This window comes from Podarcis vaucheri (genome assembly GCF_965113315.1).
Source record: "Podarcis vaucheri genome assembly, chromosome: 2".
NCBI classification, from domain to species: domain Eukaryota; kingdom Metazoa; phylum Chordata; class Lepidosauria; order Squamata; family Lacertidae; genus Podarcis; species Podarcis vaucheri.
This window is the reverse complement of record NC_138760.1, coordinates 38,187,662-38,201,122: the sequence shown is the minus strand read 5'-3', so window position 1 is coordinate 38,201,122 and position 13,461 is coordinate 38,187,662. Positions and strand designations below refer to the sequence as shown.

Below are 13,461 nucleotides of genomic sequence, written 5' to 3'. Positions count from 1 at the left end.
AGATTTGAAGTGGGTCCCCCGAACTGGCTGGTCTCTGAGTTATATGGGACTACATCGGTTGTGATGCTGGCGACAGCTTTTAGTTGGTCAGAAGAACAGTGGCACCTTTGGAGCACAGAGAAATGGAGTCCACAGGCCTATATAAACAGGCGTGGAAGTTCTGCCAGAGACTGTGAGACGGAGGCATGGGAAACTGTTCCAGAGACTTCAAGTGGAGAGGCATGGGAAGTCCTGCAAGACGGCGAGGGGCAGGCAAAGCATAACTGCACATCCTGAAGAGCAGATAATCTCTGCTGTGTAATAAGACCGACGGAGATGGCTGGAGTGCTTGTGATGAAAAGCCCCTTTCCTTTTTGTAGCTGAAACCAGACCTGAGCAGTGAGACGGCTGTGGTCCTGGGACATGGGAATGTGGCGCTGGACGTTGCCCGGATTCTCTTATCCCCACTCGAAATTCTTCAGGTAAGTCGAGAACAAGCAACAGAAGTCAGGTGCAGGGGTGTGTGTAAGCCAGTGAAGGCTTTGCGTAAAACTATACCAGAAAATCCCATCTAGATTAATGAAGGGCTCTTGCCATCGAGGTGGAGCTGGGCAGAATCTAATTAAAAGCAGCTACATGGCTGCAGCCAGCTTGTTGGATTCCCGCCTTGCAGATAAGAGCTGTCCTTCTGCTGCTTAGCTCTGTGGGGAGGTTGTAATCCTGCATCTGCCACTAAAGGACTTTGGGGTAGGGAGGTGGCCGGGGGGCGGGAGGGAGAGTGATTGAGGGTTCTGATAGAGTCATAGCCGTGTGTGTCGCTCTGTGTGAGCATGAGATGGGTGAGAAATGAGACACAGACAAATCAACCCTCGCGTTTCCTTATGGTGTGTCTGCTTAAATCCACCAATGGTAGGACTGACACACCGTCACGGGCAAAACAGATCTCTTTAAAAAAAACTACTTGCATTCTCTGCTATTTAAATGCATTAAATTCTTTTGTTTCTTTCCTGCAAGATTTAGAGAAGTTGAATTCTGCCCACTTCATTTCCTTTTCCCTCATCTTGTGTTTTCTTTCTGTCTTCTGCTTTGGGAGGGCGGAACAGACTGCGTTAATGGTGCAAAAATCCCACAGCCCCTCATATTTTCATATTTGTTAATTTCCCCCACAACCTAAATTCTCTGGGTGGCATACGGTAAATAAGTTATCAACGGCAATAAATGGAGCCTAGTGCAGGGGTGAGGAACCGCAGGGCTGAATGTGGCCTCCAAGCCTTTCTGCCTGGCCCTTGGCTCTCCTCAGCCCACACTCCCCTTTCCCCAATCCATGCTCTTCGCTGGCCCTGCTCCGTGTCCACCTCTCGGGAGATTTTACTGGGCTGGAATGTGCCCTTGAACTGTAGTAAGAATATATTTTGCTTGCTTGGAAGGAGGATGCGATGGGACATGTCTGGCCACAACCACTTTTGACACATAGCCTGCGGCCCTGGGAAGGTTTCCTACAAAGCAGCATGGCCCTCGGGATGAGAGAGATTCCCCTTCCCTGGCCTAGAGGTTGCCTGCATGTGCTTCTAAGAGTCTTCCATCCTGTGGGAACTGGAGGAAAGGATGTCCTTAAAAAAATAAAAGCAGAATTGCCCATTGAGGGAACAGTGCTTGCATGCAGAAGGGTAGAGCTTCCTTGAGCTGATGTTCGAAATGGGAGCAGCTCTTGCCACAGTGCGTTCTTCTGGAACCATCTCCCATACCTCAGCTGAGCACAAGGTGGCAGCCTGGGTATGTCTTTCATGTACGTTGGTCAGGAAACTCTCTCCCGCCTCCTCCTCCGACCTACGTCCAACTTGGCGCCTTGAGTTTTATCCACTGCTTCCCCGGTGACTACAGCCAGACATTCTTTTGCCTTCCATCTGGACTAAATCCACCTGGAGGCGCTGATTGAACTGGAGTTTATTCAGCCTTGGGCAAGAGGCATCTGAGCATCTCTCGGCCCTTTTATATCTGGAAAACACGGACGGTGGAGAATCCGACGAGCCCTGCTAGGCTTAGACTGCAGCTTTCCTGCACTAGCAAAGGAGAGAAAATCGGTCTTGAGCTAACATGAGTTGGAAGCTCCAGAGATGCTGCCCGTTGAGACTTCTCCCTCCACACTCATGTCAAATTGTGCTTCTGGCTTTGTGCGGCTGACCTTTCATCACGCTGCTGTGCAGCTCTCTGTTCTCCTGCCTCCCCACCGGAAGATTTCACGTTGAAGCTCAACTAGTTAGGCGAGTCATTGCAAAAATGCCTAGAAAGATCTCCCATGTCAGCTATGCAGATGTCATTGCCCTGTCCTAAGAAGCTGCCAAACAATAATAATAATCATTCATTCATTCATTCATTCATTCATTCATTCATACTCCACCCATCTGGCTGGGTTGCCAGATGTGTCACCATGGATATGCTGGTTGATTCTACCTGCAAACACCTGTCCCTTCTTAGAGACAGGGGAGGAGAGATCCTGTTGTGCAGGTGGAAGCATTTGCGCTGATGGGATGTCTTCCTTGGGACGCAACCCATAGTTTCTTATTGACACATTGTATGTCAATTACAGCTCTTTCTTGTGTATAATATGTGACTGGTCATCAGATGAGGACTGGGTTCCTCTGCAACCATTTGGCCATTCATAAGTGACAAAACGACAAAGAACTAGTTTGCTATTCTAAGCTCAGAATTTGATTCCTGAGTTACCAGGTGTGCCCTATAAAGAAGGCAGCAGGCGGAGTTTCCAGCACGCTCATGGCTGGTCTATAATCTTGAGAAATGTGTGGAAGAGGTGTGGCTCAGAGGTGAAGCAGAAAGTCCCTGTTTCCATCCTTGGCTTCTCCATTTAAGAGCTGAGAGAGGCCTCTGCCTTGGAATGCTGCTGTCCATCAATCTTGACCAGGATTTCTCAAGCTTCTCCAGCTGTTTTTTGACTACAATTCCCATCACCCTAGCTAGCAGGACCCGTGGTCAGGGATGATGGGAACTGTGGTCCAAAAAACAACAACAGCTGCAGACCCAAGTTTGGGAAACCCTGGTGCAGAGAGTACCCAGCAATGTGGACCAGCTGTGTGACTTGGGATGATGCAAATTCCTATGCTCCCACCCAGGTTATGCTGTGCTCAATTCTTCAAATTTTGAATGTCAGATTTGCCTGCGTAGATGAGCTTTGCGTTGAAGGAGATTGGGTCGTTCATGTGAACTGGTGGCTACATGACTTTCACCCTTGGTCCTCGTGGCCCTGCCTTAACCCTGGATGGTGCTGTTCTTCCCTTTGTCTAGAAAACTGACATCACGGAGGATGCCCTGACAGCCTTGGCCCGCAGCAAAGTCAAGCGGGTGTGCCTTATCGGTAGGAGGGGACCCCTCCAGGTGGCTTTCACCATAAAGGTATGAACAAACAGACACACACACTTCTTTTGTTTCTCAGTTGAAAGCTCTTCAGGTTCTGTGTCTTCCAGCTCAGTATAACTATCACTTCATCTGGTGCGGCTGATATGTTCCATTGGGTGTAAAATTGCTGAAGTCACTGATTAAAGTTTGGGATGAAGAATATCCAAGACAGGCTTGAGTTCGCCACGTTACGGTCTCAAAAGGAATGGAGCGAGAGCTTCTGCACTCCACACCAAAGTTTTGAAGGCGGGAAGATTGCTCGCAGTTCACAATTTCAAAAATGACTGCAATCTCTGCCTGTTCCTGCCAGGACACAGCTGCTTGTGAGGCCAGCCTGCTGGGTAGAAAAGACCCCCAAATTTGTGGGTGTTTGAAACATGAGTTTTCTAAGCCTATAGGCTCTTTATGGCAGTGGAGTATAGATATATATTGATAATAGGACTTTTGAAAGCCAATTTGATTCTGCTTCCCTGCATCACACCTGTTTCTGCAACTCGGTGGCGTGGAGTTGTGGCGCATAATGGCTCTCTGTCTGACAACCTTCAGGAGCTGCGGGAGATGATCAACCTACCTAACGCCCGGCCTTTCCTAGATCCTGCAGACTTCAAAGACCTTGGAGAGGCTGTTAAAGGTGAGGAATCGGCCAAAGCTCGTTTCCTAAATGAATGTTGAAAACCTTTCCTGCTAATCCCAGCTGGTTGTGGTGTGGCTGAGCATGGGAAGTGATGAGCAGAAAGCACTCTGTACATGGTTAGGGGCACATCAGATGCTCTGGGGCCAAGTCCCCACACAGAGACGGGGTCCTCCATTTAGATGGCAGAGACATGTGGATGCTGTTTATGTTTCGTTCGGCAGCCGGTGCCTTTTTATAGTTCATAAATTACCAGTTGGTGCTGATGACCAAGGCCAAGTCAACACAGGGTGGTAATTTGAGCCAGTCCTCCTCACCATACCCAAATTCCATGGTGGAGGTGTGAGGGTTGCTATGAGGGTGGAACCATTGCAAATGTTTACAGTGCAGAGCCATACCTCAAGCAGGAGTGGTTTGGTTTAGCAAGCGAAACATGTCCCCTGTTTTGCCTTTTGTTTCCTGCGGAGAGCCTCTTTTACAATAATGAAGTGTGCGCTGTCGGGACGAACTGCAGTGCTCCAAAGGGCAATGAGCTGCAACAACAGCTGTCTTTAACCTTGAGATGGCTGAGGGCCAGAGACAGGCAGAAGCTCCTCCACGCTGGCTGGCTCTCGGGAGTGTGCAGCAAGCACTGTCCTAAAGCTTCTTCCCTGCACATCCCGATCGCAACAACAGCAAAGGAACATCAGGGGAGAAGGAGGAGGAGCCCAGAGGGGTAGGCGGCGAAGGAGTTGATGGAAGGTGCATTTCAAGGGGGCTGAGTAGAAGAGAGTAGAAGGTTAATCATTCTCTTGGCGGGGGGAAACAGATAAATGCTGTGTTTGGAATTCTGTCTCGTAGCTGAGCTGGCCTAAACTGTTTGTCTTTGAAAGTGTTGTATGTTCAAATTTTGAATTCAGCAAGTAAAATCTGAAACCCTTCAGATTGGGGTTGGGGAATGAATGCTTGTTGCCACCTCACCAAGTGAACAATAATAACAACAACAATTTTGGTAAAATCACAACCCAAGTTTTTCCTCCCTTTGTACTGTAGCAAGCTGCGAAGGGCTTGAGCCAGTTCCACCTCCGCTTTTGATGAATTGGCAGCCCAAGATGCAGACTAGACATAGGAGAAGATCCGCGATCAGATCCCTAGATGTACGCTTTCTTTATGTTGAAATACGCATGGGTCTTCCTTACCCCCTCCCCACAAATCCCACACCTGGAGGCTAATAACAGTTTGGGCTGTGGGGCAATATAAATCACTGTGTTAGTGGCAGGGAAAAGAGTTGACCCCTCCTCCTCCTCCTGGGCCCCAATCCAATATCACCTCTACCCCACCCTGCTGCTTTTAAGCAAAGCAAAGGGCCTCATTGGGGGAGATCCTATCACTTCATGTCTAGTTTGACCTTTACAGATGCCGCCATGCTTGGGACGCCTTCTGAGAACTGCTGATGGAGCCCAATGTATCGCATGAGGGCTCCATTCCTGCTTTATTTGTGTGTTTCCTTTTGTAGGAAAGTGGCTACCTCGTCAAAGGGGTAATAGCCCTCCCCACTTAGGCTCCATTGTTGTATCCATGTAGATGGCTGTTGTGTTTTCTCTCCTTGTGAGAAAAAAGTCTTCTGCTTTGTGCTTCACACGGCAGGTTGAATCCCCTCGTTGCAAGTGGCTCTGTGGGCAGAGTTGTCCTGTTCCTCATGTTCTATTACCGAGCTCAGTGCCAGCTGCCTCAGTTAATGGAGCCTTAACCCCCATTTCTCACGTTCTGGTGGCTGGCTGAGTCCCGCAGATAGTCTTCCACTTTTTCTGATTACTGTGTAGCAGAGCAAGATGGTCTCTCTTCCTCCTGCTGGGCCTTCTTCCATCACCATCTGAAGTAGCACAACAGGGACCTCTGATCCCAACAGGGCCGCCCTGTGCTTCTGAAGTGCTTTTGTAATTTTCAGATCTCCCCAGACCTAGGAAACGGCTGACGGAGCTGATGGCCAAAACAGCCTTGGAAGAGCCCGGGGAGGTGGTGTCTGGCCGCTGGCTTTCGGCCTCCAAGGAGTGGAGCCTGAAGTTCATGTGCAGCCCGCTGGAAGTCTTGCCCACCGCCGACGGGAAGCAGGCCAGAGCCATCCGATTGGCTGCCACCAGGTTGGAAGTACGAGCTCCGAAATTCCTCTCCCGTGGCCCCACTAAGCCTCGTTTCCTTCCCTGCTCCCGCCCCCTTTCGCTCATCCTGTCTGGCGCTTGGAACGCCTTGCTGCATCCATTTAGCTTTGGAGTTTCCCCCAGGAGCCTTTCGGCATTAAGTGGAAGACAGCTTTATTCTCCCAGTCTAATTAGAGCCACCGGTGTAAACTGCCTGCCGTCTGCAAGCTGAAATGGCAGCTTCTCGGCAAGCCGGGACGATGTCTCCCTGAGGATCCATTTTCCTCCGAGTGGTACAGAAAGTGTCTCCCCCTCCCACAATCTCTTTGGTAGCTGGGGTAAGGAGGATGCCCTCATAACGCAGCCAGTGCTCACGAGGAGATCACCAGCATCCTGGGGAGGCTGAGACCCAAACGGATGCTGCTTCTGAAATCTATTTCAGCTATGTAAAAGCTTGGAGCATGAGGCTCTCAGGACAGGGGTGGCGGAGACGCCTATCCAGGGACACACCTAGCTGTGCTGCTGGGGGCTCTCGGCTCATGCACCTCTCCAATAAGCCTGGTTTTTGTGTGTGTGCTGGCAGGACAGGACGTCCCTCCCTAACGATGTCCTCTGCTCCTCTTTTTCTGCCCCTGAACTGTGCAGGGCTCAGGAGACGCTGCCAAGGCAGTCCCCACTGGAGATACTGAGGACGTCATGAGCGGATTGATTCTCAGCAGCATTGGGTACAGGAGCCTCCCGATTGACCCCGCCGTGCCCTTTGACCCCAAGCGAGGCGTTATCCCGAACCAGTCGGGCAGAGTTCTCGGGGCACCAGGTTAGTGGACCTGCAGCCATGTGGAGACTGGCATTGCAGAGGGTGAGACTGTGTTTCCGACAGGGGTGCTTGTGATTCCCAGGGTAATTTCTACTGAGAGGTTCGTGGCTCCGGCACCGAGGCTTTCTGGGCCAGCTTTGTGGCACCTGCATGCATGGGCCTTGGAGTGTCGCTGCTGCATTTGTCCCCCCCCCCCCAATAATAATAATACAGTGGTACCTCGGGTTAAGAACTTAATTTGTTCTGGAGGTCCATTCTTAACCTTAAACTGTTCTTAACCTGAGGTACCACTTTAGCTAATCGGGCCTCCTGCTGTCGCCAGCACGCAATTTCTGTTCTCATCCTGAGGTAAATTTCTTAACCCAAGGGTTAAGAACTTCTGGGTTAGTGGAGTCTGTAACCTGAAGCGTCTGTAACCCGAGGTACCACTGTATTTATACCCCGCCCATCTGGCTGGGCTTCCCCAGCCACTCTGGGGGGCTTCCAACAAAATATTAAAATACAGTAATTTTTCCTGGGGTCAGCAGCAGGTATTCCAGTTGACCCTGGAGAAAGAGCTGCAGGTTTGCAGCTTCTGCTTGGAGGTGTTCCATGTGAAGACCTGCGGACACGTGCTTCATCTGCTCATTTCCCTTTGCAGGGCTCTATTGCAGTGGCTGGGTGAAGAGGGGCCCCACCGGCGTCATCATCACCACGATGAACGATAGCTTTGACACAGCCCAGTCTGTGCTGGAGGACCTGCAGTCTGGCGCTCTGGACTTTCCTGATGCCAAGGAAGGCTTTGGCTCAGTGAGAAGCATCCTTCAATCCCGACGTAAGTGTGTTGCTCTGTCTTTCTGTCCATCCTACTGCGATTCACACTGGAATCCTATAATAGGACAGGTGACCTTGGCCAAGGTGTGTATTTTAATTCTCATTAGAGAAGCTTGTCACCAGATTGGCAGTGGTGTCCATGCAGCTACCTTAATGACCCAATATATTGCCGAAAGACGCACAGTCCACCGAACAATGAGACAAGATTTGGAAATGTGAGGCTTTAAATACACAGTTCAAGTGTTGAGGGACAAGATACATCTTCTAATTTTTAAAGAAATATGTTAGATTTTTAAGGCTTTGCCAGGGGACTTGATTTTTGGGTTCTTGTTTTTTATCTGTACTTGGTACATTATAAGGATCTTAAGAAATAATAATTCCCTTCGCTGTTGTGTTTCTTTCTAATCTCTTTCTGGAGCCTTGAGGATACCTACCGTCAACTTTATTTTGCTGTTCTCACTTTTAATGAGATTTTTTTTTGACCCAAACATCATGGACAGGAAATTCAGCCTTCCTCTCCCAGGAACCAAAGACAGGAACTTGGTGTTACTGTGGTGGTTCTCTTCTTTAAGTGTGTATTTTGCAGTCTTTGCCTAACCTTGCCTCAAGTGCTTTAAGGTGAGCTGTTGTTCAGTGCTTCACTGAAGGGGAGCCGAGGTTGAAAGAACTGGAGCTTGAACTGGGTGTTCATTCTTACGATTAGAGACTTTCATCCCTTTCCACACAAAGAGTCTGGTGGTGTTATTCTTTTTTGCCTGCCGTAATAGAGGATTACGTCAGGTTTGTGCTGTGTCGTGTTCAGCATGTCAGGCAAGCTTTGGGGGCGGGCGAACAAGGTTTGTCTATGTAAGAGCACTGTGCTGTTGCTTACATATCTGACTCAAATAAAAGCCAAGGCAGCAAGCAGGAAGCCATTGGCAGCTCTTGGGGCCACTTTGCCCATGGGAAAATAGTTACCTAGTATGTAAAAGCAATTGTTTGTGGACACACAGTTATGTGATAGAAACATGTATCTATTAGGACTGGGCAGTATCTGGTTTTCAACATCACAATATATTGCCAGCTAAACATTGTGATATATCGATATATCACAATGTCTGAAATAAGGATGAAACTCTGTAGAGGTGAGCAGTAGGGCTGAGCGATATCTGGTTTTCAGCATCATGATATATTGCCCGCTAAACATTGTGATATACTGATAGGGATGCGGGTGGCACTGTGGTCTAAACAACTGAGCCTCTTGGGTCAGTGGTTCAAATCCCTGCAATGAAGTGAGCTCCTGTTGCTCTGTGCCAGCTTCTGCCAACCTAGCAGTTCAAAAGCATGCCAGTGCAAGTAGATAAATAGGTACCGCTGTGGCGGGAAGGTAAACAGCGTTTCCGTGCGCTCTGGCTTCCATCACGGTGTTCCGTTGTGCCAGAAGCTGTTTAGTCATGCTGGCCACATGCCCCGGAAAGCTATCTGTGGACCAATGCCGGCTCCCTCGGCCTGAAAGCGAGATGACTGAACTTAACCGTCCAGAAGTCCTTTGCCTTTTACTTTTATATCACAATGCCTAAAATAAGGATGGAGCTACAAAGAGGCATTGGCTGACTTCACGGTTTTCCCCACATATTTTTTTGCATAGGGCACACACACACAAACATATATCATGAATTGTGATATATTGCCAGATCACAAATTATGAAACCACTATCATGTGATATATCACCCAGGCCTAGTGTCTATTTCGTTTGGTGACCTGGGCCATTTAAAACTCCCTGCTCTATTTGAACATGCAGCATAAGGGATGCCCATGTAACTGTCCACCCACAAAGGTGCATGCTCACTTTGCTGTGTGGCAGAGAGATCCATGCAGGTAATTTATTCCTATGCAAAAAGGATCCCTGCACTCCCAAGGGTGCAAAGCTATGGGGTGGTGGTGATGTGAAAAGCAGTAGCCGTGGCAAGATCTCAAAAGGAACCCGGACAGTTTGACTGCTTCTCAGCGATGTGCAGAACCTGGGGGGAAAAGACCACAGGAATACGGCTTTGTTTTTGTGGAGAAACGTTGAATCGTTTTTGCAGCGATCCTTCCCCAGTGGGCTTGGGGACGTAGTTTTAAAGCCCAACAGGGTCCTTTGCTGTCATTATATTTAAATGCTTTCAATTAACGTGTTCCCTCTAAACCAATTCAGGCTTTTAAAGCGAACCAAAAAAGAGCTTCATCCCCTAAGGTAGAGCTGTGCTATTATAAGAGCCTTCCAAGATACAAGTAATCTCATTTGACCGGCACTCCTGAGTCTGCCTAGTAATTGATGCGGAAGGCTTGTGAGCTTCTGCTGTTTTTGCATGTGTGAATTTATCTGGGAGCAGCAGGTTGATCTGATCTGTGCTTTCCCTTTCTGCGGTGATTAACAGGGATCCGCCCAGTTTCCTTTTTGGATTGGGAGAAGATTGACGCTGCCGAAGTGGCGAGAGGCAAACTGGCCGGGAAGCCTCGGGAGAAGATTGTTGACCCGAAGGAAATGCTAGAATTGATCGGTCCCTGAGATGCAGCCAGGAATCGGCCAAGAATTAGCCGTGTTAATGGCCCTGCAGCTCCCAAAGGTGCTTGGTTTGCTAAAGATGGTGGAAATCATCGTTCATGATGCTACAGATGCGCCGAAAACAGAGAATGTGTGACGGCGGTGCTGGCTCCGGACTTTGAAAACGATGTGAATATGCTAAAAGCTTGTTGCTACTGCCAGCAGCAGCGTTTGGTCCCGAGCCCTGTCCACCTTTACGCTCATTTTTTCTTGCAAAGGACCTCTGGCTTTTAGCCATAGTTTTACCTCCTGATTTACAGTCCTGCTCCAGAAAATGAATTGGCTCACTTGTCTCTTTGCCATAATCATTGCAGAAAAGGTAGCCTGTAAATGGTTAAAGCGAACAATTTAAATTTTTGTTTTGTTTTTTTATTATTATTCAGGCCTTTCCCAAGTGCCTTACTTGTTATTTCAGGGTTGTCCCTTTGTTTTTCTCACTTCACATCTCCACGTAATGAGGTTTACACAAACCATCTTGAGAAGACAAAGCCAGGCACGCCTCCCCCTCCCCCTGCGTAATTAGAAAATCCTGATGAGTTTTCGCCATCTCTTATTCTGCCATAATGAAAAGCTTCATAAGAGCACCCCCCAGCTAAATGTACAGAGCATTCCATTTACACACACACTGGACGTGAGCATAAAAGAAGTAAAAACCCAAGTCAAAGAACTTTCCGAGAGAGGGCCGAAAAGTTGGATGAATAATCATGAGAATGAGCCAGAGATAGGACGAGAAACATCAGTCACCTTTCCCCTTCGCCCTGAAACTCAAATTATTCCTTTCTACCCGCCGCCCAACTTTGATGCCAGATTGCGGATTGTATAACCATTTTAAAATAAAGCTCTTTCTCAAACAGAAGGTGAACCTGGGTCAGCAGAGTGGAATCCAGCTTCCTTAGCCAGCCTGTGTGCTTTAGCTTTAACGCAGGCCTGCAAACCTGCCACGGGAGCCGTCCTAAGAGCTGGGGAAATGCAGGGCTGCTCTTGACAAACTTGACTGGTCCTTGCCAATTTCAAGCACACGGTCACTGTCAATAAATCACAGGCGATGATTATCTTTTCTTGTTGGAAGCTCAAACAGAAGCTGGATTACTGCTGCAGATAAAGGAACGTACGTGCGTGATTAATTAGCTTGCTCCCACAATGCAAAGTTTGGGTGGGCATTAGTGATGGCTTCTCGGGTTGCATGTTTTAGGGCTCTATCGGGCCATGGAGTTTGTCTCTGGGTACCAATCTATTATGTTGAAAGGAGGAGGTTTGTAATCCTCCTTCTCGCTTGGTAGGGCTGCAGAGGCAATGTGATCTCCTTCGCACCATCAGTTCCAAGCTTAATAAGCCAACATGTGCCTAAGCTACATTTTGGTATCCGGAACTCTTTTGCTCCTACCTTTGTGCAAGCCAAGATCCAGCACTTGGCCTTAGTTTCCAGGTTTGAGCATAACTGGAAACTGTGGTTAGTGGCTCACAAAACAAGACAGGATTTGTCAAGTTTTAGACCTTGGGTTGTTTGGAAGAATATTTTTAAATGCCTGTTTGAGGCTGGTTTTTAACCAATAATTTTATTTTATATTTTGGTAAACTGCTTAGAGATTTTTGTACAGTCAAGCAGTATATGCATTTTGTTAAATCATTTCAGACAGGTGGAAAGGAGGTGGGGGAACGGTTTCAGGCCCCACCTACTTTTGTCATTGACCCAACCCCCCCAACAGCAGCGGCTCTAGCCCCTGCCCACTGCCAATATGCAGCCCCCCAAAGGGCCTTTCCCCAAGGGAATGTGGCTCTTGACAGAAGAAAGGTTCCACAGCCATGTTCTGGAACTGTTGTGGCTGCAAATAAGAGATTCCCAGGTGGGATCTCTAAAGCCAGCCTAATTGGGAGGGTTATGGCGTAGGGCCCCTGCAGAATTCATTACCCTTCCCCATGACTTAGCAGGACAGAATAAATTGTGCAAACCCATTGAAATGTGTGGATTTTTTTAGTTTTTTAAAAAATCAGATTTGTTTTATTGGCTCAGCTTTTTTGCTTTTTGAACACAAAATACACATTTTCACTGCACTATGGGGGCCTGCAGGGGCTTTTTCAGTTACTGGGAGACTCTAGGTTTTGAGCTGCCCGGTTTCCGTATTTGAGACCAGTTTCTAGCCCAGAGAGAAGGCACGCACGCACCCCCGGAATCTCATTTGCAGTCTCTCATTAGGGAACTCGGGAGAAATGGAGTGACTGCTGGAAAGTCGTATGCAAACGAGCAATAAAGCTTGTCGAACAGCTGCTTGTGTGATAGAGCCCCTGTTACGGCACTTGGATGATGCATTTATGGTGTTACTCTCTCTGATCTGGGGATTACATCAACTCTGGATTTAGGAAAGCTGGTTTTGGCAGCATGCTCTAAGAAGTGTTGGAACTGATCTGCGTCCCCTGCTCTGTGAGGATTCAGGGTCCCGGTACAAAAAGCGGGGGCCCTTTAGTTTTCTGATCTGGCCTGCTCCTGTATCCAAAGATTTCCCTCGGAAGGCTGGCTTTTGTTTTTTTAAAGCCTTTTGGCGGAAGGCAATCTTGCACTCTGAAGTATCCCACCATCCTTTGCTGGGTGCATCTGTGGATAAAAGAGGCGGCTTACCTGGACCCCAAGGGTGGTACCTGACCCTTGCTGCTTGGGGAGTGAGCTAGCATCTCTCCTCCAGCAGCGACCCCACCATGAAGCAAGATGAGCTAGCTGCTGCAGAGACTAACTTTGGGTGAGAGATGGGAAGGATCTGTCCCATGTAGCAGACTCTGCTTGGGTGGTTACTCTGTAAAAGGCACATTGAAATGACCAGGAATCATGCTATCAGGCAGCTCTTGTTTCAACGCAGGTAGTTGGACTACAACTCCCATCATTCCTGAGCATAAGTTGGGGCTGATAGAAGCCCTACATAATCACACGGAGAGCACCTGGTTCCCTATTCCTGAATTTACACGTAGACACAAAAGAGTAACAGTGCCCAGCATTATACCAATTGTATAATATACCATTATAGCCAAGTGTTTTAAGCTGACAGTAATCCTGTCACATGCTGACATTTCACAAACAAAAGTAAAACTTGAAAGCCTTGTCATCTCCTCATTCACCAGCCAGAGCAAGGAGGGCAT

At 48.3% G+C, this 13,461-nt stretch overlaps 1 protein-coding gene across 1 annotated transcript in view; it reads left to right on the top strand.

Annotated features, from left to right (window-relative positions):
* Positions 1-11,191, top strand: part of FDXR (ferredoxin reductase) — a 32,677-nt gene extending 21,486 nt beyond the window's left edge. The window contains exons 6-12 of the mRNA XM_082211089.1: positions 360-461; positions 3,280-3,387; positions 3,937-4,021; positions 5,949-6,148; positions 6,784-6,955; positions 7,596-7,769; positions 10,169-11,191. Coding sequence (XP_082067215.1) covers positions 360-461; positions 3,280-3,387; positions 3,937-4,021; positions 5,949-6,148; positions 6,784-6,955; positions 7,596-7,769; positions 10,169-10,299 — 972 coding nt within the window. The 3' untranslated portion in view covers positions 10,300-11,191. The remainder of the gene's footprint in view (positions 1-359; positions 462-3,279; positions 3,388-3,936; positions 4,022-5,948; positions 6,149-6,783; positions 6,956-7,595; positions 7,770-10,168) is intronic.
* The last annotated feature ends 2,270 nt before the right edge of the window (positions 11,192-13,461 follow it).